Raw genomic sequence first — 26,550 nt, forward strand, 5'->3', positions numbered from 1 at the left:
GACACAGTTGGAACCCCATCATGTCTGAACCTAGCTCTGTATTCGAGGAACAGCTCAGCCCATGGACCGTGACCTGAGCGGCTATCTCGCCAACAAGACTCGGTCTCTCTCTCCCCCTTTCCTTCCCGAGAAAGGGCTTCCTGCCCTTCAATTGTCCTAGCAACTCGGAATCAATTTGCCTCAGGAGTGACATCACAAAAGTCGGGCTACAGTCAAAGCACCCACACATCTCACTGCAATTCACAAGTTGTTTTCAACTTTGCCGCAATGGAGGTTCTCAGGAGCAGAGAAGGAAAATGTGGGATTAGGGTGGCCGAGAAGCTTCCTGTAAGCGAAGGAAATGCCAGAAAGGGAGCGGCTCTAGGCGGCCGGAAGACCAGCCGGGGCTTCCAGGTGTGGTAAAGGATATTCCTATATAGAATTCTTCTTTATCACTATCATTTGTAATTTCATATACTTTAAGGCACAGGTGTCAAACTCGCAGCCCTCCAGATGTTATGGACTACAGTTACCATCATCCCTTGCCAGCATGATGCTGGCAGGGGATGGTGGGAACTGTAGTCCATAACATCTGGAGGGCCGCGAGTTTGACACCTATCCTTTAAGGTAACAGATATCACCAACGTTCCTATTTTATAAGAAAGAAATGGAAAGACAGAGACTTTGGTCCACCTAAAAATTATTCAAGACTCGTAATTGCTCAAGACATGGGACACAGATGTAAGCTGTTCCATAATTATGGGGCTGCCACCAAAAAGACCCCGCTCTCACGTACCCACCAGATGAAAGTTTTATACCTCACTGCACTGTCATTTACACAAAGAAAACTCCCGGCATCTGCACTTTGAGAGCACTGCTGAATAATGTGCAGCTAACAATATTCTAACTGGGAAAAGTGCTAGAGCAGAGGTGGGATCCAGTAGGTTCTCACCAGTTCCCGAGAGTGGGTTACTCATTATTTGTGTGTGCCGAGAGGGGGTTACTAATTGGGTCCACTTTTCCGTTAGAAATCCCATTAGGTCCAAAAATCATGAAGTCCTGTTGTTTCCTATGTGGCTGGTTAGCGAAGGTAGAAAACGGGATAATTCTCCCTGTTGGGCAGTTTTAAAAACATGTTTTAGAAATATGGTAAAGTTCCTTGTTTAAGGAAAGCGTCCTTCTTTTGATTTCTATAAACAAAATTAAGTATTTGAAAGTATTAAGCATTTGACAGGCAGTCAATTAGAGGAGAAGCAGTTTCTGTTGGCCGTATACGGTAGGACTCGCTATAATGAGTTTAAATTATGGACAGAATGATACCAACTGGAAATTAGGAACTTTTTTTACAGTAAGAGTTTTTTACAGTAACAGAGAAATTATTAATGCCCCGCCCCGGAATGCCCGGCCACGCCCCCAGAATGCCCCGCCCAGCCCCATTGGCGCTACGCCACTGTTTGAATCCCACCACCATGGGAACCTGTTACTAAAATTTTTGGATCCCACCGCTGCCTAGAGCCATTTCAGTGAGCATTCTGCCCAAGAGAAGTGCAAACAGGAAGGAATTTCACCCCATCATGCTGATAAACGTTAAAAAAAAAAAAGCCTTGAATTTAAATCTTAATAATTATGGCATTTTAAGATACGAGGCTGTAACAGCTAACCTGCAAAGTGTGATTCTTTGTAGGTGACAGAGAGCTCACTCCCAACTGGTCAGGTAAATAAGGCGGCAATCAGAGAGTCCTCCACCAGAGCCGTGTCATCTGGAAACTCACTCGTCTGTTACACCGATGGACTCACGCAGGACACCTTCAAAATAGTGAGACCTTCTGTTACTTTTACGGCCAGATTCCTGAGCAACTTGTCTTTTGCAGTGAAGGAGGAGAGAGGGTCCAGGGGCAGATGAATTACCAACACGTTCCTTAATTTACAAAAGCTGGTTTATGGAGGGACACAGGCAGATTTATGTACTACCTAGTTGATCAAGAAAGTGCATCTGGTAGCAATTGGCCTTATAACGTTATAAATAGGGGATGCCCTCTTCTGGGCCCACTGTAACGAACCAGTAAAGTCCAGTCAAAAGCAACTGTGTTAAGTTCTTTATTGAGCTGGCTTTCTTAGTCAGAAACAGGCAATGTGGGAACTGGCACCCAGGACTCAAGCAGCCGCTTATACAGGGCATCAGACGAGCTCCTGCCAAAAGAATATAAACAAGGCAGGTTTTCACACAGAGTTTCACACAGGCAAGCAAGCAAGTAAAAGATAACCAAAACAGCAAAATTCCCCTTCCCGGGCGTTCAGCCAAAAGCCCCAGCGGGAACCTCTCCAAGGTCGAACTGCAACTTTTCACCACCATGAGCACCCCTTGTTAGTGTCTAAAGGGAGTATAGCTAAGTTTCTTCCTAAATGGGAACCAAAGCAGCTTATTCTCACAACAACCCTGTGAGGTAGGTTAGGTTGAGAGACTGTGACAGTCGCAAGGTCCCAATGAGCATCCATGGTAAAGGTGGGATTTGAGCTCAATTATCCCAGGTCCTAAATCCCCTCTATCCATTGCGTTGGTTCTGTTTTAATGACCACTGTTTCCAGCAGCACAGAAGAATGAAGTGTTGTGTTCTATCTTTCACAAACAAGTGGAGGGTTTTTATTTTTTCCTTTCTATAGCAAGCCTTTATTGGCATAGACAACAGTACAACAATAATAAAAAAACAGATTAAAAAGCATATACAGTACAGGAAATAAATGTTAGGTCAAAGGAAATCTACTGGCGTTTAGTAATTTCCAGGAGAAAGTCTGCAACTACCATACAGAGAGAAGGGTCAGGATTCCCCAACAAGTAGTGTAATCTAATTAAATCGGGGAGATGGGGTAAATGTAAAGGAGTAAGATTCACATACTTGGATCTGATTTCCTTGAATCTGAGACAGTGTAGGAATTGGTGGGCCAGAGATTCAACTGAGCCATCGTTACATGGGCACAATCTTTTAACCTTTTCTTGCTTATTAAATCTGCCATGTAACAAGGCAGAAGGCATAACATCAAACCTGGCGAGCATCATGGCTCTCCTTTGAGCAGGGCTTATTAAGCAATATAGGTAGTGTGCCAAGTGGCCCCGTTCAAATGGGAGAGAAAAATACAGGGGGGAGCACGTTTTCTTGACTGTATTTTTTCCTTTTTGCCCTCCAGTGCAAGGAATATCTGAGGCCCTTCAAGAAGTGTCTACGGAAGCTGAATCTGTCCAAGGACTTGCCAAAGGAGAAGAGGGTCAGCTGCACCAGAAAAAACCTGACCATCCTTGGGGACCACATTAACATGTTCCTTCAACACTACTGCAAGACGTGGGAACTCAAGCACTGGAAGAAGTAAGGCGTCCATGGGAAATCAAGGCCAGCTACTCCACCTTTTTATCTCCACAGCATTACTCTAGACCAGCGGTTCTCAACCTGTGGGTCGCGACCCCTTTGGGGGGGTCGAATGACCCTTTCACGGGGGTCGCCTAAGACCATCGGAAAACACATATTTCCGATGGTCTTAGGAACAGAGACTCAAATAATTTTATGGTTGGGGGCAGTGGTGGGATCCAAAAATTTCAGTAACAGGTTCCCATGGTGGTGGGATTCAAACAGTGGCGTAACACCAATGGGGATGGGCGGGGCAGGACAGGGGCGTGGCCGGGCATTCCAGGGGCGGGGCATTAATAATTTCTCTGTTACTGTAAAAAACTCTTACTGTTAAAAAAGTTCCTAATTTCCAGCTGGTATCTTTCTGTCCATAATTTAAACTCATTATAGCAAGTCCTATCGTCTACTCCCAACAGAAACAACTACTTCTCCTCTAATTGACTGCCTGACAAATACTTAATACTTTCAAATACTTAATTTTGTTTCTAGAAATCAAAAGAAGGAGACTTTCCTTAAACAAGGAACTTTACCATATTCCTAAAACATGTTTTGAAAACAGCCCAACAGGGAGAATTTATCCCGTTTTCTACCTTCGCTAACCAGCCACATAGGAAACAACAGGACTTTATAATTTTTGGACCTCCAACTCCTCCTCCTCCTCCTCCTCCTCCTCTTCTTCGGATGCAAAAAAGGGGCAGCCCGAAATACTGCCCTGCCAGGATTTATTCCTCTGGCTCAGAAGTTCCCAGTTTCTTCCCCGCCTTCTTGGGTGAGTGGGAATTTGAACCCTCTTTGATCCCAAGTCTCACACTGGTTCTTACGTCACTCCCTAGGTGGCCAAATCCAGGCTAGGAAATTTCTGGAGATTTGGCGTGGAACCTAGGGAGGGTTTGGTTTGAGAAGGGAAGGGAAGGGAAGGGAAGGGAAGGAAGCAGGGCACAGGGCCTTAGAATCCACCCTGACCTCTCCTGATCTCTGTAGTCTGGACATTGGTTGTAATTCCACGAGAATTCCAGATCCCTGTCTAGATGTTGGTAACCCAACACCTACAACAGTGCACTTGGGACACAGAAGCAGAGGTGGGATCCAGCAGGTTCTCACCAGTTCTCGAGAGTGGGTCACTAATTCTTTGTGTGTGCCGAGAGGGGGTTACTAATTGGGTCCGCTTTTCCATCTCCACGCCCTCGCCTCCCCGAGAGGCATCCTGCCTTTGAACGTGAAGGTTCCATGTAGCAATTGCGACTAATAATGTAACTCCCTGAACTGGGTTAATCCCTTTCAGGTCCTGCAACTCATGGATTCTCAGCCTTTTGTACCTTTTATCTCACCAGTCTCTATCAAAGAACCTGCGTGTTTCACCATTGCTGTGTTTAAGAGTGCAATGTCAACATTAGCCCAAATAAACTCAAAAATACACACGTTGCACTCTGGCTGTGTCTAATCTTATATATTAATCTTATATATAAGTTCCATATACCTACAGAATTGATACATGGACTATATGGAACTGAAGTTTTGTTTCTGAATAGAGAATTGAATGGACTAAGTGCTTATTTCTGTTTAGTTATAAGAGTTGGAAGACTTATGCTGTATTTTTAAGAACCTTGTCAGAGAAATAAGGAAATGTAAATACAAATAGAAGTGTTGAGTTGTTCAATTCCCCTCCCCCTCTCCTTCCTCCCCTGCTCTTTTGCACATACCATCTGATGCACTTTACCACCTTATTATCCTCCCAGAGAGGAACCTGACCTCTCCCTTTCTTTTTACTGGGGTGATCTTAATTGAATTGGTCATAGTAGGGCACCTATTATGATATTAACAGCTGTTTTTAAGTAGCTTTTAATGGATTTTAGTATTATATTGTTGTTATCGATTTAATTAATTGTATATGTGAATGTTGTGCACCGCCCAGAGCCCCCAGAGGATGGGGCGGTTTATAAATCGAAACAATAAATAAATAAATAAATAAAATTATATATAAGATTAATATATAAGATTAGACACAGCCAGAGTGCAACGTGTGTATTTTTGAGTTTATTTGGGCTCACCATTGCTGTGTTCAGATTTGTGAGTCGGGGCGTTTTCTATAATGTGATGATGATTTAGAAATGATCTGGTGCAAAAATATTTGGGGGGGTCGTGGTGGGGTGGCTGCCCATGGGGGGGGGCATCCAACTCAGGTTTTGCCCAGGGCTCAGGTTTGCCTAGGTACGCCTCTGTACCCTTTGCTGAGGGGGGCTGGCGAGGGAACCTGTTACTAAAATTTTTGGATCCCACCACTGCACAGATAGTTTGAGCTCTCCTCCGGTGCTGCTAGATAGCCGTAAAGTATGGCCTCCTCTCTACCTTCCCGTTTTATGAAATGGTCCTGTCTCCGCCGCCTGCTTCTAGGATGCTGTGGAGATTCGTGGCTCTCTTCTCAGCGCTCAGCGAGAAGCAACTGTGCAAACTCTATCACTACAGCAAGACCAACCAAGCATCCAAGTTCCTGGTAAGATTCAGAAAGTTAAGCTAAGAACGGCCACCGTAAACAGTAACCTGGCAATGTACAGGAGGAAGGCAGAGATTTTCCCCTGGCTTGCTGAAGATAGCTGGTCCAGAAGTACAATTTATGATTTTATGAAAAACTGAAAAGCATTTTTAAATGCACATAATGTATTTAAAACAAGTAAATAAACATATAAACACATCTAGAGAAGAAGAGCTGGATTTATATCCCCCTCTTTCTCTCCTGCAGGAGACTCAAAGGGGCTTACAATCTCCTTGCCCTTCCCCCTCCCTCACAACAAACACCCTGTGAGGTAGGTGGGGCTGAGAGAGCTCCAAGAAGCTGTGACTAGCCCAAGGTCACCCAGCTGGCGTGTGTGGGAGTGCACAGGCTGATCTGAATTCCCCAGAGAAGCCTCCACAGCTCAGGCGGCAGAGCGGGGAATCAAACCCGGTTCCTCCAGATTAGATACACGAGCTCTTAACCTCCTATGCCACTGCTGCTCTCCCTACACAGTTGGGCTGCTGTTTGCTGACCCTGTTTGAGGCTTCCAACCAAGTCGGCTTCAGCGTGTTCCTTCAGCATATAACACACGGCCCAGTGGCATAGCTGTCTACTCCTCTCCCCCAATTGTTCGGCAGGCAGTTGTTTAAATAGACCAGAGGTCTGCAACCTGTGGCTCTCCAGATGTTCATGGACTACAAATCCCAATTGGCCATGCTGGCAGCGCCTGATGGGAATTGTAGTCTGCGAAGATTCGGAGAGTTTGGTTGCTGACCCCTGAAATAGACCATTAAGGGCGATTCCGCACACGAGTAAAATAGGTTCGACCCAGTTCCCTGAGAAGGGTACTAACCTAGGTCGAAGCCATTGTTGTTCCCCACTGCAACCAGCTTGATCCCAGCTCGGAGGGCGGGATCATCCTGTGCCTCTTCGCTGCTCCGTTCCGATTGGCTACTGTTCTACGGCAATGTGTTCCGTCTATCCCCACACACGTTATAAAAAAAAACTTCCACAGGAATGGAGGGATGAAGGGGGTGTTTTTTGATTGGCCAGCTATACGCATGCCCGAAACACTCAGCTGTGATTAGCTGAATGGGGGACTCCTGGCACCAGAGATTCCACACTTTACTGGAATCGAGCTGTGTTCGAGCGTGGTTCCCTGAAAAGTAGTCGTTCCCAACTGGAGTCGGAAATTTGACAGTTACACGGGGCGAAGCTGGTACAAAACCACGTCGATCCCAGTGGTCGTGCAGAGCACTTAAGTCGAACACAGCTCAAACTTAGGTTGATAACGCAAGTGTGGAATCGACCTTCGTCAATCACAAATTGTATAGATCACTCATAAGTGTTATGGGTTTAAATCCTACCTTTCAGCGCGAGTTGGGGGGCAGCGTTTTTTGTGCATGCAAAGTTTCGGAAAACACCAATCCAAGCCTGTATGCCAGACGATCCAGGCATTCCATGCCAAACTCAAAAGACCCAAAGATGATATGTAGGGTGCCAACCTCTAGGTCAGTGATAGTGAACCTTTTTGAGACCAAGTGCCCAAATTGCAACCCAAAACCCACTTATTTAACCCAAATTGCCCAACACGACAATTTAACCTGAATACTGAGGTTTTAGTTTAGAAAAAACGGTTGGCTCCGAGGCATGCATTACTCGGGAGTAAGCTTGGTGGTAGTCGGTGGCTTTGCTTTGAAGCAACCGTGCAACCCTTCCAACGGGTGAATCATGACCCTAGGAAGGTTTACTCAGAAGCAAGCCCCATTGCCAGCAAACGAGCTTACTCCCAGGTAAAGGATTGCGCTTTAGTTCTTTGCATGAAAATCAGTGGGGTTTAACAGCGCTTAACAGGGTTCCTTACACTGCTTCCCCAAAACTAGGTCTTAGGTTCAATGCTAATAATCGAGCCCAGCGGCCCAGGCCAGCCTAGATTGGGGGGGGGGGACTCTGTTTGCGTGTGCCCACAGAGAGGGCTCAAAGTTCCACCTCTGGCACCGTGCCATAAGTTTGCCACCACTGATCTAGGTGGTACATGGAGAGGTCCTGGAGTTACAACTGTTCGCCAGCCAACAGAGATCAGTTCACTTTGAGGAAATGGCTGCTTTGGAGGGCGGAATCTACGGCATTAAACCCAACTGAAATCCTTCCCTTCCCCAAACCCTGCCTTTCTTAGACTCCACCCGCAAAATCGCCAGGTCTTTCCTGGTCCCAAGCTGGCAAACCCAATGATAGCTTGTGTGTGTGTGTTGAATAAGCTTTGTGTGTGGGCGAGTGTAATCACAAGAACATAAGAATAAGCCAGCTGGATCAGACCAGAATCCATCTAGTCCAGCTCTCTGCTACTCACAGTGGCCCACCAGGTGCCTTTGGGAGCTCACATGCAGGATGTGAACGCAATGGCCTTCTGCTGCTGCTGCTGCTCCCGAGCACCTGGTCTGCTAAGGCATTTGCAATCTCAGATCAAGGAGGATCAAGATTGGTGGCCATAGATCGGCTTCTCCTCCATAAATCTGTCCAAGCCCCTTTTAAAGCTATCCAGGTGAGTGGCCATCACCACCTCCTGTGGCAGCATATTCCAAACACCAATCACACGTTGCGTGAAGAAGTGTTTCCTTTTATTAGTCCTCATTCTTCCCCCCAGCATTTTCAATGAATGCCCCCTGGTTCTAGTATTGTGAGAAAGAGAGAAAAATGTCTCTCTGTCGACATTTTCTACCCCGTGCATAATTTTATAGACTTCAATCATATCCCCCCTCAGACGTCTCCTCTCCAAACTAAAGAGTCCCAAACGCTGTCCCAAACTAAAGAGTCCGAAACGTTTTTATTAAGACTGTAAAGACTGTTGTTAAGCCGCCCTGAGCCCTTCGGGGGAGGGCGGGGTATAAATCGAATAAATGAATGAATGCATGAATAAAAACAAAAAGTACATTAAAAGGCTCCCAATTTCATCTTCACGTTCATCTCCAGTAGTTGCCACCCAGCCTGCTTCTCTGCCTAGCAAGCCAAGGTGCTTGCCTGCAAATAATTTGTTCTTCTGCTCTTTGTTACTGGCAAACTGCACAAGACTTTGGGAGAAAGAGGGATCAGTCTGTATCTCCTCCTGGAAAATAACCCAGGAGCACAGACCCCCTCACCAGTGAACTCCAGATATTGTCCATTGAACGGGGCGTTGTGTGTTCCTTATTTCTGCTATGCGAGCATGGAATTCGGTAAGCCTACAGATTTGTCGTGGCATTCTAAGAATTTCACGTGATTTCTTAAAGACGGGTTTCTAATCCCTGTGGTTTGCAGAGCCTCTAACGCACGAGGCAGAGCTAGAGAGTCCCCAGAACTCAAGAGAAGCCATAGGAAGTTGTCGAGTAAAGTTGCCAACTTCCTGGCGGGGCCTGGATATCTCCCAGAATTAGAAGTGATCTCCAGAACACATAGGTGAATTCTGCACAGGATGTTATAAACAACATTTGGGGGGAGAACTTCACACAGCTCTCTCCCCCAAAAGGAGTTCAGCCCGTTATATTCCTCTCAACCCGGGATTTTCAAAAATCGCTAAACCAGTGACCAGTGAGCAAATGCCAGCAGACAGGAAACACTTCATTTCTTCTGCCCAAACCTCTTACTTCTGTTTCTGCCGCTTGCGCCTGCCATTTTGTGTGGGGATTGATCTATGAAGGAGGCAAATGCTAGGCTATTTTCCTAGCACACCTTTATGGCAGACACACAAAGGTCCAACAACCTCCTCGTGTTAATATCCCAAACAACAGTTGGCATAGCAGTTGCACAAATTCCTTGTCAACACAGCGCACCATTGTTACCGCGCTGCCTGGTAACTTTTAATAGCTCCAGACCAACCAGCTCTCGGCAGCGCAGGGGAACAGAAATGGGACCCGACACAGCGAGTATAGTGAAATAATAAAAGAGTTTATTGAGATGCTGACCAACGTGTCAGCACCTCTGCACCACAGCAACTGCGCTGCCTAGCAGCTTTACAACATCTTAAAAACACTTTCTCCTGTCAGAGTCCGGGAGAATACAGGACAGCCTACAACCATTCATTCACAAAACACCTGACAACCAATCATACATCTACAAGTACATGGGAACCAATTAGAGTCCAGCGGGCAGTCCCTTCTCGAATTTCGCGGCAGAAGCAGGGCGAGGCGATGTCGTAGGCACTGGCGGGGAGAACACAAAAGAGTCCTTTGGGTGCTTGGGGTCAGGAAACGAAACTTAACGATGTTGGCACCCTTATCTGCCTGCTGGTGGGATTAGGCAGATGGAGGCGCTTCTTCCGGGGTCCCTTTTGTCAACGTCCATTCAGGGTTTTACAACAAAGGCTCATTCCGCACATGCAGAATAATGCACTTTCAAACTGCTTTCAGTGCTCTTTGAAGCTGTGCGGAATAGCAAAATCCACTTGCAAACAGTTGTGAAAGTGGTTTGAAAACGCATTATTTTGTGTGTGCGGAAGGGGCCAAAAGGACATGCCCAGGTGGAGCAGGGGTGGACTCCTGCCCTGAGCCAAGGAGGTTCCATGCAGACGCAAATACAAAAGACAGCTATAAGTCCTGCTTTCTATCTAATACAGTTTGTTCCTACCTATCTTTTACAGGAATAAAACATCGTTCCATCTTTATTCCAAACAAGACCAGAAATGGAATAAAATCACTTCTGGCTCCTCTATCACCATTAATGAAGCCACATCTGACCGTCTTTTTTTCTTTTCGGGCTCCAGGATGAGGTCCTTCTTGACCCTGTTCTGGGGCTTTGCTCAATTGCAGTTTTTTCATGAGCTCGTTTGAACTTAGAAGCGTAGTAGACGGTCCATTTCAGACGCTAAGTAGGAAACAGCCCATCTGAGCGTTCCCAGCTTAGAACCGATATTGCTGCACATTATTTACTGTTTATGTCTGCTCTTAAAACACAAAGGATTTCCCCAGATTCTCAGACTTGCGATTCCTTTCCTGCACCTTCCACAGGCAAGCATAAGCTAAATTCAGGGTTGCCAATTTCCTGGTGACACCTGAAGTTCTCCAGAAATTACAGCCACTTTGCAGATCACAGAGATCCGTTTCCCTGAAGGAAATAGCGGTCCGTAGGCCATCACATTCCTGCTGATATTCCTCTCCTTCAAACATTCCTAACTCAGAGGTAGTTACATTGCAGGATTGTTTCAATTGTGTTTCCTGGGAATTAGTGTGGATTGTAATTCTTTACAATGGAGGCAGGAGCTGCCATTTTTTAAAAAATAATAAAATTTATTGAAATGTTAAAAAGAAGAGGTGGTTTACACAGATGTGTAACAAAAACTTAGACCATATTTGGTTACAATACCACACAAATATCTAACATTATAACTCTCATTATAACTCTCATAGGAGCAGAGTGGCGTAGGAGGTTAAGAGCTCGTGTATCTAATCTGGAGGAACCAGGTTTGATTCTCCGCTCTGCCGCCTGAGCTGTGGAGGCTTATCTGGGGAATTCAGATTAGCCTGTGCACTCCCACACACGCCAGTTGGGTGACCTTGGGCTAGTCACAGCTTCTCGGAGCTCTCTCAGCCCCACCTACCTCACAGGGTGTTTGTTGTGAGGGGGGAAGGGCAAGGAGATTGTAAGCCCCTTTGAGTCTCCTACAAGAGAGAAAGGGGGGATATAAATCCAAACTCCTCCTCCTCCTCCTCCTCTTCCTCTTCCTCTTCTTCTTCTTCTTCTTCTTCAACAAAATTAAAAGACTTCCTTGCTGTACTTCAGGAGTAATGTTCCTTTGATTATTCATTAATCCTTCCTTAATGGATAAGTTCTTTGGTCAACTTCAATAGTATTGTTACATTCCTAAGTGCTTTAAACATTTATATGTAACCCTTCCAATCTATCTTTAAACTTAATTCTGAGATTAATTAATCTATTACATATCTATTTCCTAATTTCAAATATAAAAAGTGTTAATGTATTTAAAAGAAACATTCAAAATTAATTGTTATTCTTCTTATTATTTTTAAATTAAGAAATTTGGGGAATCAAACCAGTGGTGGGATCCAAAAATTTTAGTAACAGGTTCCCATGGTGGTGGGATTCAAACTGTGGCATAGTGCCAATGGGGCTGGGCGGGGCACGACAGGGGCGTGGCCGGGCATTCCTGAAATGAGGCATTCCTTGGGCGGGGGGCTGTAGCAGGGCCCTTGGCCACATGCAATGCCGATCGCCAGGCTGGAGAGCGAATGCTGCGCAGGCATGCAGCTTGCCATCGCACGCCGGTGCAACTCCTGCTAGACTGCTTCAAGTTCTGCGCGCTACTGCTGAGAGGAGGGGCATAACTAAGGCCAAAATCACGTGGCAAAATCACCAATTAGTAACCCCCTCTCGGCACACACAAATAATTAGTAACCTACTCTCGGGAACCTGTGAGAACCTGCTGGATCCCACCTCTGGTTGCGCCCCACAGCGCCACACGTGGCCTTGTGCTGAAAAGGCTACCTCAGGGGCCTCCAGACTTCTTCAGTTTGCTCGAAGCTTTGGAATTCGGACACAGTGTAGTATAATAGGCACAGCTGCAAAAAAAACATTATAATAGGCGGGGTCGGGCTCAAAATGGCGGCTACAGCTTGCCTTCAGTCACACAGAGAAGACCCTTGTGCTTGGTAGTGGCTGCACAGAGATGCTTTTAAAAATCTACACCAATCCAATCTCCAAAAGTCCATCAGAAGCCTCGCTGGGCAAAAGCCTCACCTGGCCCCACCCCTTTCCTGAAACTACTGGACAGGTATCAGGAAAAGAGGAGCGGCTCCAGTATGTTGGGAATCTGGCCTGCTCAGACTGGGGGAGGCTTAATAGGGTCTGCACAGAAATCTCCCACATCCCCTACAACCTGATGCTTTTAGCTGGAGAAGGTAGGGATCGAACTCGGAATTGTCTACATGCCAAAGAAGAAGAAGAAGAAGAAGAAGAAGAAGAAGAAGAAGAAGAAGAAGAAGAAGAAGAAGAAGAAGAAGAAGAAGAAGAAGAGTTTGGATTTATCTCCCCCCTTTCTCTCCTGCAGGAGACTCAAAGGGGCTGACAATCTCCTTGCCCTTCCCCCCTCACAACAAACACCCTGTGAGGTAGGTGGGGCCGAGAGAGCTCCGAGAAGCTGTGACTAGCCCAAGGTCACCCAGCTGGCGTGTGTGGGAGTGTACAGGCTAATCTGAATTCCCCAGATAAGCCTCCACAGCTCGAAGCGGCCAGAGCAGGGGAATCAAGCCGGTTTCCTCCGAGATTGAATCACGTGAGAATGTAGCCTTCTACGCCACTGCTGCTCTGAGAGAGCTCAGAAGAACTGTGACTAGCCCAAGGTCACCCAGCTGGCGTGTGTGGGAGTGCACAGGCTAATCTGAATTCCCCAGATAAGCCTCCACAGCTCAGGCGGCAGAGCTGGGAATCAAACCCGGTTCCTCCAGATTCGATACACGAGCTCTTAACCTCCTACACCACTGCTGCTCTGAGAGAGCTCAGAAGAACTGTGACTAGCCCAAGGTCACCCAGCTGGCGTGTGTTGGAGTGCACAAGCTAATCTAGTTCCCCAGATAAGCCTCCACAGCTCGAGTGGGGAATCAAACCCATTTCTCCAGATCAGAGGGCACCTGCTCTTAACCACTACACCACGCTGGCTCTCATCAGATATGGGTCTTTTGAGGATAAAGAAACCATGGACAAAAATGGAGAGAGGATGGCGCTTAGTGGGCAGGCCAAGAGACAAAGAACAGAACTTCCAACTGGCGGTGTTGCTTTCTTATAAAAACCAGAGTCTAAAAAGCCCTCTCAATAAGTGATCGGCCCTGTGTATGGGTTTTGTTTCAGAAGGCTTACCATCTTGTGGAAAACCCGGATTTAGGCACCCTGCGTGAAAACAACCACCTATTGAAGCTGCGGGACTCCTGGGGTCTCTGCGGGGATGAGAAGAGGCAGGAGAAACGGACCCAGGTGTGCCTGCAGGTGCCAGGGGGTGACAGGCCTGCAGGAAAGAGTATTAAGAAAAGGTAAGTCAAGAGAACGAAGGGGGATTGGCTGCTCCGTTCAAGGCCGAGGAGGGAGGCAATGAGCGAGAGAAGTGAAACAGGACCAGAGGTGGGATCCAGCAGGTTCTCACCAGTCCCCGAGAGTGGGTTACTAATTATTTGTGTGTGCCGAGAGGGGGTGACTAATTGGGTCTGCTTTTCCGTTAGAAATCCCATTAGGTCCAAAAACCATAAAGTCCTGTTGTTTCCTATGTGGCTGGTTAGCGAAGGTAGAAAACGGGATAATTCTCCCTGTTGGGCTGTTTTAAAAATATGTTTTAGAAATATGGTAAAGTTCCTTGTTTCAGGAAAGTCTCCTCCTTTTGATTTCTAGAAACAAAATTAAGTATTTGAAAGTATTAAGTATTTGACAGGCAGTCAAGTAGAGGAGAAGTCGTTGTTTCTGTTGGCAGTAGACGATAGGACTTGCTACAATGAGTTTAAATTATGGACAGGAAGATGCCAGCTGGAAATTAGGAACTTTTTTTCTTACAGTAGGAGTTTTTTCCAGTAACAGAGAAATTATTAATGCCCCGCCCCCGGAATGCCCGGCCACGCCCCCGTCATGCCTCGCCCAGCCCCATGCGCGCTACGCCACAGTTTGACTCCCACCATCATGGGAACCTGTTACTAAAATTTTGGGATCCCACCACTGAGCAGGACTGAATGAGGCCAACTTCTCTCAATGCAATTTATTCATTTGAAATTTGAACCTCTTCTCCCACCCCCCCTCCCCGCCGTTCAGTGGGGAAGCAAAGCAGCCTCTAGTGTAAAACACAACGGAAAACCATCACATGCTATAAATGGTTGAGTTCAGTTTATTTGACAGTGAAGTTACCTGCCCTCACCAAATGAATCCACCTGGGGTGGAGGAGTCAGAACAGGTAAGGCAACTTCCCCCTTGATAACGCCCCAGCAGTGGCGTAGGAGGTTACGAGCTCGTATATCTAATCTGGAGGAACCGGGTTTGATTCCCAGCTCTGCCGCCTGAGCCGTGGAGGCTTATCTGGGGAATTCAGATTAGCCTGTACACTCCCACACACGCCAGCTGGGTGACCTTGGGCTAGTCACAGCTTCTTGGAGCTCTCTCAGCCCCACCTACCTCACAGGGTGTTTGTTGTGAGGGGGGAAGGGCAAGGAGATTGTAAGCCCCTTTGAGTCTCCTACAGGAGAGAAAGGGGGGATATAAATCCAAACTCTTCTTCTTCTTCTTCTTCTTCTTCTCCTTGTCATGCGGCTTCCTGTGATGGGTTTGCAGATCTGGTGCCATTACACGGGCATTCAAACGATGAGCTCCAGAAGGCTGAAAAACCATGTGGTACCCAGTCTCAGAGAAGGGTCTGCAACCTGCAACCAATGGGCCAGGCTGGCAGGGGCTGAAGGGACTTGTAGTCCGTGAACATCAGGAGAGCCGCAGGTTGCAGATCCCTGGCCTGGCAGAACTCACCGCACAGTCCCATAGGCAGTGGCGTAGCGCCAAGGGGACAAGGTGGGGCTCGATGCACCGGGCGCCCACCGGTGCAGGGGCGTGGGGGGGGGGTGTTCCAGGGCGTGGCAGGGGCGCAGGATGCAGGCATGCCCCGGGCGCAGTTCCCCCTCGCTTTGCCCCTGCCCATGGGAATTATGCATGGGGTAGAAAATGTTGACAGAGAGAAGTTTTTCTCTCTTTCTCCCAATACTAGAACCAGGGGGCATCCATTGAAAATGCCGGGGGGAAGAATGAGGACTAATAAAAGGAAACACTTCTTCACGCAACGTGTGATTGGTGTTTGGAATATGCTGCCACAGGAGGTGGTGATGGCCACTCACCTGGATAGCTTTAAAAAGGGCTTGGACAGATTTATGGAGGAGAAGTCGATCTATGGCTACCAATCTTGATCCTCCTTGATCTCAGATTGCAAATGCCTTAGCAGACCAGGTGCTCAGGGGCAGCAGCCGCAGAAGGCCATTGCTTTCACATCCTGCAGGTGAGCCCCCAAAGGCACCTGGTGGGCCACTGCGAGTAGCAGAGAGCTGGACTAGATGGACTCTGGTCTGATCCAGCTGGCTTGTTCTTATGTTCTTATGTTCTCCCCTCTTTCTCTGCCATGTGCGAGGAATGGAGAGAATCTGGCCATTGAAGCAGACATGGGCGGGGTTACCCATTTCAGGATGGGGTCCGGAGTTCTCCTGGATTGACAACTGATCTCCAAATAGCAGAGATGAATTCCCCAGGAGGGAATGGCCATTTCAAAGATCGGACTGTAGGGGATTCTGAGCCTTCTGAATTCCATTCCATCTCCAAGCACTGTTCCCCAAATCCAGTGGTGGGATCCAAAAATTTTAGTAACAGGTTCCCATGGTGGTGGGATTCAAACTGTGGCGTAGTGCCAGTGGGGCTGGGTGGGGCACGACGGGGGCGTGGCTGGGCATTCCAGGGGCGGGGCATTGCTGGGAGGGGCTGTGGCAAGGATGCGGCCGCTGCGTCGGTCCTTGGGTGGGAAACGAATGCACGCAGGCGCAGGCTGCCACGCACGCCGGTGCACCTCCTGCTAGACTGCTTCAAGTTCTGCGCGCTACTGCTGAAAGGAGGGGCGTAACGAAGGCAAAAATCACGTGGCAAAATCACCAATTAGTAACCCCCTCTTGGCACACACAAATAATTAGTAACCTACTCTCGGGAACCTGTGAGAACCTGCTGGATCCCACCTCTACCCAAATCCCCAGTTTTCCCAGCCCTACCTTATAGGGCTTTCATTTCTCCAGGTCCGGTAAGTCTTTGCTGATTAGAAAGAAGGAAAGCCCTGGCAGACACCCGTCCATCAAAAAGCCCTTCGATGCTCAAGCTTCTAGCATTGTCAAAGGTGATGCAGCGGAATTTTCTTTACCGCCGGAAGCAGCCCTTTGAGGCCACCGGTATTTGTAACAGGACGTCAGAAGCATTCCTGGCCAAACTGAGAAGCCAACGCTTTGCTAAAGTTCACCGATGGCATCTCAGCAAACAACTGAAGCAAATACCCCATTGCTTTGTTTTTGGCATTTATTAAATCTGTTGTCGTCCTGTACGGTTTTGACTTCGTGCATGTGACTGTAACTTGGGAGGAGATTCTTGTTGGTAATATCCAAGAGTTTGAAATTCTCTTGGAATAAGCCTAAGTGGCATCGGAGGTTAAGAGCTCGTGTATCTAATCTGGAGGAACCGGGTTTGATTCCCCGCTCTGCCGCCTGAGCTGTGGAGGCTTCTCTGGGGAATTCAGATTAGCCTGTGCACTCCCACACACGCCAGCTGGGTGACCTTGGGCTAGTCACAGCTTCTCGGAGCTCTCTCAGCCCCACCTACCTCACAGGGTGTTTGTTGTGAGGGGGGAAGGGCAAGGAGTTTGTAAGCCCCTTTGAGTCTCCTGCAGGAGAGAAAGGGGGGATATAAATCCAAACAACTCCAACTCCTCCTCCAACTCCAACTCCTCCTCCAACTCCTCCTCCTCCAACTCCTCCAACTCCTCCTTCAACTCCAACTCCTCCTTCAACTCCAACTCCTCCTTCTTCTTCGGATTTGGGTAACTTCCCCAAGAAACAGGGCGTAACATTTCCCCCTCTGCTCCCCCAATCCAGTTGGTTTAGACAGATAATACAAACATCTGGCACAGCCTTCTGAAAGGCTAGGGAAAGGCTCGGGGATAGAGTCTCTGCTTTGCGCGTAGGAAGTCCTGGGTTTGGCATCTCCAGCTGACAAAAAGAGCGGGTGGCAGGTGATGTGGGAAACCTCTTTCTTTGAATGCCTCCCAGAGAGGCGCAGTTAGTCAGAGGAGCTGATGCGTCCCCAGGGGTCTGCAACCTGCGGCTCTCTAGATGTCCATGGACTACAATTCCCATCATCCCCTGCCAGCATGGCCAATTGAAGAGCCGCAGGTTGCAGACCCCTGTCCCGGATGGACCAATTGACTGCAGCTGTGAACTGCTCAGTAATCGCTTGAGTCCGAACTAAAATAATCTAGCGGTGACCTCTAGTGTCCATTTCTATTCTCTTCCTGGACACACTTTTCAGATTCTCCTATGAGTGATGGCGAACCTTTTTGAGACCGAGTGCCCAAACTGCAACCCAAAACCCACTTATTTATCACAAAGTGCCAACACGGCAATTTAACCTGAATACTGAGGTTTTAGTACAGAAAAAATGGTTGGCTCCAAGGCGCACATTACTCATAAGAACATAAGAAAGAGCCTGCTGGATCAGACCAGAGTCCATCTAGTCCAGCGCTCTGCTGCATAGCGGTATTATTACCAGGTGCCTTTAGGAGACTCCACAGGCAGGATGTGAATGGGGGGGGGGGGGTGGGGGGGGGGGGGGGTGGGGGGGGGGGGGGGTGGGGGGGGGGGGGGGTGGGGGGGGGGGGGGGTGGGGGGGGGGGGGGGTGGGGGGGGGGGGGGGTGGGGGGGGGGGGGGGTGGGGGGGGGGGGGGGTGGGGGGGGGGGGGGGTGGGGGGGGGGGGGGGTGGGGGGGGGGGGGGGTGGGGGGGGGGGGGGGTGGGGGGGGGGGGGGGTGGGGGGGGGGGGGGGTGGGGGGGGGGGGGGGTGGGGGGGGGGGGGGGTGGGGGGGGGGGGGGGTGGGGGGGGGGGGGGGTGGGGGGGGGGGGGGGTGGGGGGGGGGGGGGGTGGGGGGGGGGGGGGGTGGGGGGGGGGGGGGGTGGGGGGGGGGGGGGGTGGGGGGGGGGGGGGGTGGGGGGGGGGGGGGGTGGGGGGGGGGGGGGGTGGGGGGGGGGGGGGGTGGGGGGGGGGGGGGGTGGGGGGGGGGGGGGGTGGGGGGGGGGGGGGGTGGGGGGGGGGGGGGGTGGGGGGGGGGGGGGGTGGGGGGGGGGGGGGGTGGGGGGGGGGGGGGGTGGGGGGGGGGGGGGGTGGGGGGGGGGGGGGGTGGGGGGGGGGGGGGGTGGGGGGGGGGGGGGGTGGGGGGGGGGGGGGGTGGGGGGGGGGGGGGGTGGGGGGGGGGGGGGGTGGGGGGGGGGGGGGGTGGGGGGGGGGGGGGGTGGGGGGGGGGGGGGGTGGGGGGGGGGGGGGGTGGGGGGGGGGGGGGGTGGGGGGGGGGGGGGGTGGGGGGGGGGGGGGGTGGGGGGGGGGGGGGGTGGGGGGGGGGGGGGGTGGGGGGGGGGGGGGGTGGGGGGGGGGGGGGGTGGGGGGGGGGGGGGGTGGGGGGGGGGGGGGGTGGGGGGGGGGGGGGGTGGGGGGGGGGGGGGGTGGGGGGGGGGGGGGGTGGGGGGGGGGGGGGGTGGGGGGGGGGGGGGGTGGGGGGGGGGGGGGGTGGGGGGGGGGGGGGGTGGGGGGGGGGGGGGGTGGGGGGGGGGGGGGGTGGGGGGGGGGGGGGGTGGGGGGGGGGGGGGGTGGGGGGGGGGGGGGGTGGGGGGGGGGGGGGGTGGGGGGGGGGGGGGGTGGGGGGGGGGGGGGGTGGGGGGGGGGGGGGGTGGGGGGGGGGGGGGGTGGGGGGGGGGGGGGGTGGGGGGGGGGGGGGGTGGGGGGGGGGGGGGGTGGGGGGGGGGGGGGGTGGGGGGGGGGGGGGGTGGGGGGGGGGGGGGGTGGGGGGGGGGGGGGGTGGGGGGGGGGGGGGGTGGGGGGGGGGGGGGGTGGGGGGGGGGGGGGGTGGGGGGGGGGGGGGGTGGGGGGGGGGGGGGGTGGGGGGGGGGGGGGGTGGGGGGGGGGGGGGGTGGGGGGGGGGGGGGGTGGGGGGGGGGGGGGGTGGGGGGGGGGGGGGGTGGGGGGGGGGGGGGGTGGGGGGGGGGGGGGGTGGGGGGGGGGGGGGGTGGGGGGGGGGGGGGGTGGGGGGGGGGGGGGGTGGGGGGGGGGGGGGGTGGGGGGGGGGGGGGGTGGGGGGGGGGGGGGGTGGGGGGGGGGGGGGGTGGGGGGGGGGGGGGGTGGGGGGGGGGGGGGGTGGGGGGGGGGGGGGGTGGGGGGGGGGGGGGGTGGGGGGGGGGGGGGGTGGGGGGGGGGGGGGGTGGGGGGGGGGGGGGGTGGGGGGGGGGGGGGGTGGGGGGGGGGGGGGGTGGGGGGGGGGGGGGGTGGGGGGGGGGGGGGGTGGGGGGGGGGGGGGGTGGGGGGGGGGGGGGGTGGGGGGGGGGGGGGGTGGGGGGGGGGGGGGGTGGGGGGGGGGGGGGGTGGGGGGGGGGGGGGGTGGGGGGGGGGGGGGGTGGGGGGGGGGGGGGGTGGGGGGGGGGGGGGGTGGGGGGGGGGGGGGGTGGGGGGGGGGGGGGGTGGGGGGGGGGGGGGGTGGGGGGGGGGGGGGGTGGGGGGGGGGGGGGGTGGGGGGGGGGGGGGGTGGGGGGGGGGGGGGGTGGGGGGGGGGGGGGGTGGGGGGGGGGGGGGGTGGGGGGGGGGGGGGGTGGGGGGGGGGGGGGGTGGGGGGGGGGGGGGGTGGGGGGGGGGGGGGGTGGGGGGGGGGGGGGGTGGGGGGGGGGGGGGGTGGGGGGGGGGGGGGGTGGGGGGGGGGGGGGGTGGGGGGGGGGGGGGGTGGGGGGGGGGGGGGGTGGGGGGGGGGGGGGGTGGGGGGGGGGGGGGGTGGGGGGGGGGGGGGGTGGGGGGGGGGGGGGGTGGGGGGGGGGGGGGGTGGGGGGGGGGGGGGGTGGGGGGGGGGGGGGGTGGGGGGGGGGGGGGGTGGGGGGGGGGGGGGGTGGGGGGGGGGGGGGGTGGGGGGGGGGGGGGGTGGGGGGGGGGGGGGGTGGGGGGGGGGGGGGGTGGGGGGGGGGGGGGGTGGGGGGGGGGGGGGGTGGGGGGGGGGGGGGGTGGGGGGGGGGGGGGGTGGGGGGGGGGGGGGGTGGGGGGGGGGGGGGGTGGGGGGGGGGGGGGGTGGGGGGGGGGGGGGGTGGGGGGGGGGGGGGGTGGGGGGGGGGGGGGGTGGGGGGGGGGGGGGGTGGGGGGGGGGGGGGGTGGGGGGGGGGGGGGGTGGGGGGGGGGGGGGGTGGGGGGGGGGGGGGGTGGGGGGGGGGGGGGGTGGGGGGGGGGGGGGGTGGGGGGGGGGGGGGGTGGGGGGGGGGGGGGGTGGGGGGGGGGGGGGGTGGGGGGGGGGGGGGGTGGGGGGGGGGGGGGGTGGGGGGGGGGGGGGGTGGGGGGGGGGGGGGGTGGGGGGGGGGGGGGGTGGGGGGGGGGGGGGGTGGGGGGGGGGGGGGGTGGGGGGGGGGGGGGGTGGGGGGGGGGGGGGGTGGGGGGGGGGGGGGGTGGGGGGGGGGGGGGGTGGGGGGGGGGGGGGGTGGGGGGGGGGGGGGGTGGGGGGGGGGGGGGGTGGGGGGGGGGGGGGGTGGGGGGGGGGGGGGGTGGGGGGGGGGGGGGGTGGGGGGGGGGGGGGGTGGGGGGGGGGGGGGGTGGGGGGGGGGGGGGGTGGGGGGGGGGGGGGGTGGGGGGGGGGGGGGGTGGGGGGGGGGGGGGGTGGGGGGGGGGGGGGGTGGGGGGGGGGGGGGGTGGGGGGGGGGGGGGGTGGGGGGGGGGGGGGGTGGGGGGGGGGGGGGGTGGGGGGGGGGGGGGGTGGGGGGGGGGGGGGGTGGGGGGGGGGGGGGGTGGGGGGGGGGGGGGGTGGGGGGGGGGGGGGGTGGGGGGGGGGGGGGGTGGGGGGGGGGGGGGGTGGGGGGGGGGGGGGGTGGGGGGGGGGGGGGGTGGGGGGGGGGGGGGGTGGGGGGGGGGGGGGGTGGGGGGGGGGGGGGGTGGGGGGGGGGGGGGGTGGGGGGGGGGGGGGGTGGGGGGGGGGGGGGGTGGGGGGGGGGGGGGGTGGGGGGGGGGGGGGGTGGGGGGGGGGGGGGGTGGGGGGGGGGGGGGGTGGGGGGGGGGGGGGGTGGGGGGGGGGGGGGGTGGGGGGGGGGGGGGGTGGGGGGGGGGGGGGGTGGGGGGGGGGGGGGGTGGGGGGGGGGGGGGGTGGGGGGGGGGGGGGGTGGGGGGGGGGGGGGGTGGGGGGGGGGGGGGGTGGGGGGGGGGGGGGGTGGGGGGGGGGGGGGGTGGGGGGGGGGGGGGGTGGGGGGGGGGGGGGGTGGGGGGGGGGGGGGGTGGGGGGGGGGGGGGGTGGGGGGGGGGGGGGGTGGGGGGGGGGGGGGGTGGGGGGGGGGGGGGGTGGGGGGGGGGGGGGGTGGGGGGGGGGGGGGGTGGGGGGGGGGGGGGGTGGGGGGGGGGGGGGGTGGGGGGGGGGGGGGGTGGGGGGGGGGGGGGGTGGGGGGGGGGGGGGGTGGGGGGGGGGGGGGGTGGGGGGGGGGGGGGGTGGGGGGGGGGGGGGGTGGGGGGGGGGGGGGGTGGGGGGGGGGGGGGGTGGGGGGGGGGGGGGGTGGGGGGGGGGGGGGGTGGGGGGGGGGGGGGGTGGGGGGGGGGGGGGGTGGGGGGGGGGGGGGGTGGGGGGGGGGGGGGGTGGGGGGGGGGGGGGGTGGGGGGGGGGGGGGGTGGGGGGGGGGGGGGGTGGGGGGGGGGGGGGGTGGGGGGGGGGGGGGGTGGGGGGGGGGGGGGGTGGGGGGGGGGGGGGGTGGGGGGGGGGGGGGGTGGGGGGGGGGGGGGGTGGGGGGGGGGGGGGGTGGGGGGGGGGGGGGGTGGGGGGGGGGGGGGGTGGGGGGGGGGGGGGGTGGGGGGGGGGGGGGGTGGGGGGGGGGGGGGGTGGGGGGGGGGGGGGGTGGGGGGGGGGGGGGGTGGGGGGGGGGGGGGGTGGGGGGGGGGGGGGGTGGGGGGGGGGGGGGGTGGGGGGGGGGGGGGGTGGGGGGGGGGGGGGGTGGGGGGGGGGGGGGGTGGGGGGGGGGGGGGGTGGGGGGGGGGGGGGGTGGGGGGGGGGGGGGGTGGGGGGGGGGGGGGGTGGGGGGGGGGGGGGGTGGGGGGGGGGGGGGGTGGGGGGGGGGGGGGGTGGGGGGGGGGGGGGGTGGGGGGGGGGGGGGGTGGGGGGGGGGGGGGGTGGGGGGGGGGGGGGGTGGGGGGGGGGGGGGGTGGGGGGGGGGGGGGGTGGGGGGGGGGGGGGGTGGGGGGGGGGGGGGGTGGGGGGGGGGGGGGGTGGGGGGGGGGGGGGGTGGGGGGGGGGGGGGGTGGGGGGGGGGGGGGGTGGGGGGGGGGGGGGGTGGGGGGGGGGGGGGGTGGGGGGGGGGGGGGGTGGGGGGGGGGGGGGGTGGGGGGGGGGGGGGGTGGGGGGGGGGGGGGGTGGGGGGGGGGGGGGGTGGGGGGGGGGGGGGGTGGGGGGGGGGGGGGGTGGGGGGGGGGGGGGGTGGGGGGGGGGGGGGGTGGGGGGGGGGGGGGGTGGGGGGGGGGGGGGGTGGGGGGGGGGGGGGGTGGGGGGGGGGGGGGGTGGGGGGGGGGGGGGGTGGGGGGGGGGGGGGGTGGGGGGGGGGGGGGGTGGGGGGGGGGGGGGGTGGGGGGGGGGGGGGGTGGGGGGGGGGGGGGGTGGGGGGGGGGGGGGGTGGGGGGGGGGGGGGGTGGGGGGGGGGGGGGGTGGGGGGGGGGGGGGGTGGGGGGGGGGGGGGGTGGGGGGGGGGGGGGGTGGGGGGGGGGGGGGGTGGGGGGGGGGGGGGGTGGGGGGGGGGGGGGGTGGGGGGGGGGGGGGGTGGGGGGGGGGGGGGGTGGGGGGGGGGGGGGGTGGGGGGGGGGGGGGGTGGGGGGGGGGGGGGGTGGGGGGGGGGGGGGGTGGGGGGGGGGGGGGGTGGGGGGGGGGGGGGGTGGGGGGGGGGGGGGGTGGGGGGGGGGGGGGGTGGGGGGGGGGGGGGGTGGGGGGGGGGGGGGGTGGGGGGGGGGGGGGGTGGGGGGGGGGGGGGGTGGGGGGGGGGGGGGGTGGGGGGGGGGGGGGGTGGGGGGGGGGGGGGGTGGGGGGGGGGGGGGGTGGGGGGGGGGGGGGGTGGGGGGGGGGGGGGGTGGGGGGGGGGGGGGGTGGGGGGGGGGGGGGGTGGGGGGGGGGGGGGGTGGGGGGGGGGGGGGGTGGGGGGGGGGGGGGGTGGGGGGGGGGGGGGGTGGGGGGGGGGGGGGGTGGGGGGGGGGGGGGGTGGGGGGGGGGGGGGGTGGGGGGGGGGGGGGGTGGGGGGGGGGGGGGGTGGGGGGGGGGGGGGGTGGGGGGGGGGGGGGGTGGGGGGGGGGGGGGGTGGGGGGGGGGGGGGGTGGGGGGGGGGGGGGGTGGGGGGGGGGGGGGGTGGGGGGGGGGGGGGGTGGGGGGGGGGGGGGGTGGGGGGGGGGGGGGGTGGGGGGGGGGGGGGGTGGGGGGGGGGGGGGGTGGGGGGGGGGGGGGGTGGGGGGGGGGGGGGGTGGGGGGGGGGGGGGGTGGGGGGGGGGGGGGGTGGGGGGGGGGGGGGGTGGGGGGGGGGGGGGGTGGGGGGGGGGGGGGGTGGGGGGGGGGGGGGGTGGGGGGGGGGGGGGGTGGGGGGGGGGGGGGGTGGGGGGGGGGGGGGGTGGGGGGGGGGGGGGGTGGGGGGGGGGGGGGGTGGGGGGGGGGGGGGGTGGGGGGGGGGGGGGGTGGGGGGGGGGGGGGGTGGGGGGGGGGGGGGGTGGGGGGGGGGGGGGGTGGGGGGGGGGGGGGGTGGGGGGGGGGGGGGGTGGGGGGGGGGGGGGGTGGGGGGGGGGGGGGGTGGGGGGGGGGGGGGGTGGGGGGGGGGGGGGGTGGGGGGGGGGGGGGGTGGGGGGGGGGGGGGGTGGGGGGGGGGGGGGGTGGGGGGGGGGGGGGGTGGGGGGGGGGGGGGGTGGGGGGGGGGGGGGGTGGGGGGGGGGGGGGGTGGGGGGGGGGGGGGGTGGGGGGGGGGGGGGGTGGGGGGGGGGGGGGGTGGGGGGGGGGGGGGGTGGGGGGGGGGGGGGGTGGGGGGGGGGGGGGGTGGGGGGGGGGGGGGGTGGGGGGGGGGGGGGGTGGGGGGGGGGGGGGGTGGGGGGGGGGGGGGGTGGGGGGGGGGGGGGGTGGGGGGGGGGGGGGGTGGGGGGGGGGGGGGGTGGGGGGGGGGGGGGGTGGGGGGGGGGGGGGGTGGGGGGGGGGGGGGGTGGGGGGGGGGGGGGGTGGGGGGGGGGGGGGGTGGGGGGGGGGGGGGGTGGGGGGGGGGGGGGGTGGGGGGGGGGGGGGGTGGGGGGGGGGGGGGGTGGGGGGGGGGGGGGGTGGGGGGGGGGGGGGGTGGGGGGGGGGGGGGGTGGGGGGGGGGGGGGGTGGGGGGGGGGGGGGGTGGGGGGGGGGGGGGGTGGGGGGGGGGGGGGGTGGGGGGGGGGGGGGGTGGGGGGGGGGGGGGGTGGGGGGGGGGGGGGGTGGGGGGGGGGGGGGGTGGGGGGGGGGGGGGGTGGGGGGGGGGGGGGGTGGGGGGGGGGGGGGGTGGGGGGGGGGGGGGGTGGGGGGGGGGGGGGGTGGGGGGGGGGGGGGGTGGGGGGGGGGGGGGGTGGGGGGGGGGGGGGGTGGGGGGGGGGGGGGGTGGGGGGGGGGGGGGGTGGGGGGGGGGGGGGGTGGGGGGGGGGGGGGGTGGGGGGGGGGGGGGGTGGGGGGGGGGGGGGGTGGGGGGGGGGGGGGGTGGGGGGGGGGGGGGGTGGGGGGGGGGGGGGGTGGGGGGGGGGGGGGGTGGGGGGGGGGGGGGGTGGGGGGGGGGGGGGGTGGGGGGGGGGGGGGGTGGGGGGGGGGGGGGGTGGGGGGGGGGGGGGGTGGGGGGGGGGGGGGGTGGGGGGGGGGGGGGGTGGGGGGGGGGGGGGGTGGGGGGGGGGGGGGGTGGGGGGGGGGGGGGGTGGGGGGGGGGGGGGGTGGGGGGGGGGGGGGGTGGGGGGGGGGGGGGGTGGGGGGGGGGGGGGGTGGGGGGGGGGGGGGGTGGGGGGGGGGGGGGGTGGGGGGGGGGGGGGGTGGGGGGGGGGGGGGGTGGGGGGGGGGGGGGGTGGGGGGGGGGGGGGGTGGGGGGGGGGGGGGGTGGGGGGGGGGGGGGGTGGGGGGGGGGGGGGGTGGGGGGGGGGGGGGGTGGGGGGGGGGGGGGGTGGGGGGGGGGGGGGGTGGGGGGGGGGGGGGGTGGGGGGGGGGGGGGGTGGGGGGGGGGGGGGGTGGGGGGGGGGGGGGGTGGGGGGGGGGGGGGGTGGGGGGGGGGGGGGGTGGGGGGGGGGGGGGGTGGGGGGGGGGGGGGGTGGGGGGGGGGGGGGGTGGGGGGGGGGGGGGGTGGGGGGGGGGGGGGGTGGGGGGGGGGGGGGGTGGGGGGGGGGGGGGGTGGGGGGGGGGGGGGGTGGGGGGGGGGGGGGGTGGGGGGGGGGGGGGGTGGGGGGGGGGGGGGGTGGGGGGGGGGGGGGGTGGGGGGGGGGGGGGGTGGGGGGGGGGGGGGGTGGGGGGGGGGGGGGGTGGGGGGGGGGGGGGGTGGGGGGGGGGGGGGGTGGGGGGGGGGGGGGGTGGGGGGGGGGGGGGGTGGGGGGGGGGGGGGGTGGGGGGGGGGGGGGGTGGGGGGGGGGGGGGGTGGGGGGGGGGGGGGGTGGGGGGGGGGGGGGGTGGGGGGGGGGGGGGGTGGGGGGGGGGGGGGGTGGGGGGGGGGGGGGGTGGGGGGGGGGGGGGGTGGGGGGGGGGGGGGGTGGGGGGGGGGGGGGGTGGGGGGGGGGGGGGGTGGGGGGGGGGGGGGGTGGGGGGGGGGGGGGGTGGGGGGGGGGGGGGGTGGGGGGGGGGGGGGGTGGGGGGGGGGGGGGGTGGGGGGGGGGGGGGGTGGGGGGGGGGGGGGGTGGGGGGGGGGGGGGGTGGGGGGGGGGGGGGGTGGGGGGGGGGGGGGGTGGG

At 62.1% G+C, this 26,550-nt stretch overlaps 1 protein-coding gene across 1 annotated transcript; it reads left to right on the forward strand.

Moving 5' to 3' along the window:
* Positions 1-267: 267 nt before the first annotated feature.
* On the forward strand, positions 268-16,785 carry LG16H17orf64 (linkage group 16 C17orf64 homolog). Its single transcript, XM_048519359.1, has 6 exons — positions 268-393; positions 1,664-1,795; positions 3,163-3,338; positions 5,769-5,868; positions 13,702-13,880; positions 16,644-16,785. The coding sequence occupies exons 1-6, from the start codon at positions 268-270 to the stop codon at positions 16,783-16,785; spliced, it is 855 nt and encodes a 284-aa protein (XP_048375316.1).
* Positions 16,786-26,550: the final 9,765 nt, after the last annotated feature.

This window comes from Sphaerodactylus townsendi, linkage group LG16 (assembly GCF_021028975.2).
Source record: "Sphaerodactylus townsendi isolate TG3544 linkage group LG16, MPM_Stown_v2.3, whole genome shotgun sequence".
Lineage (NCBI taxonomy): Eukaryota > Metazoa > Chordata > Lepidosauria > Squamata > Sphaerodactylidae > Sphaerodactylus > Sphaerodactylus townsendi.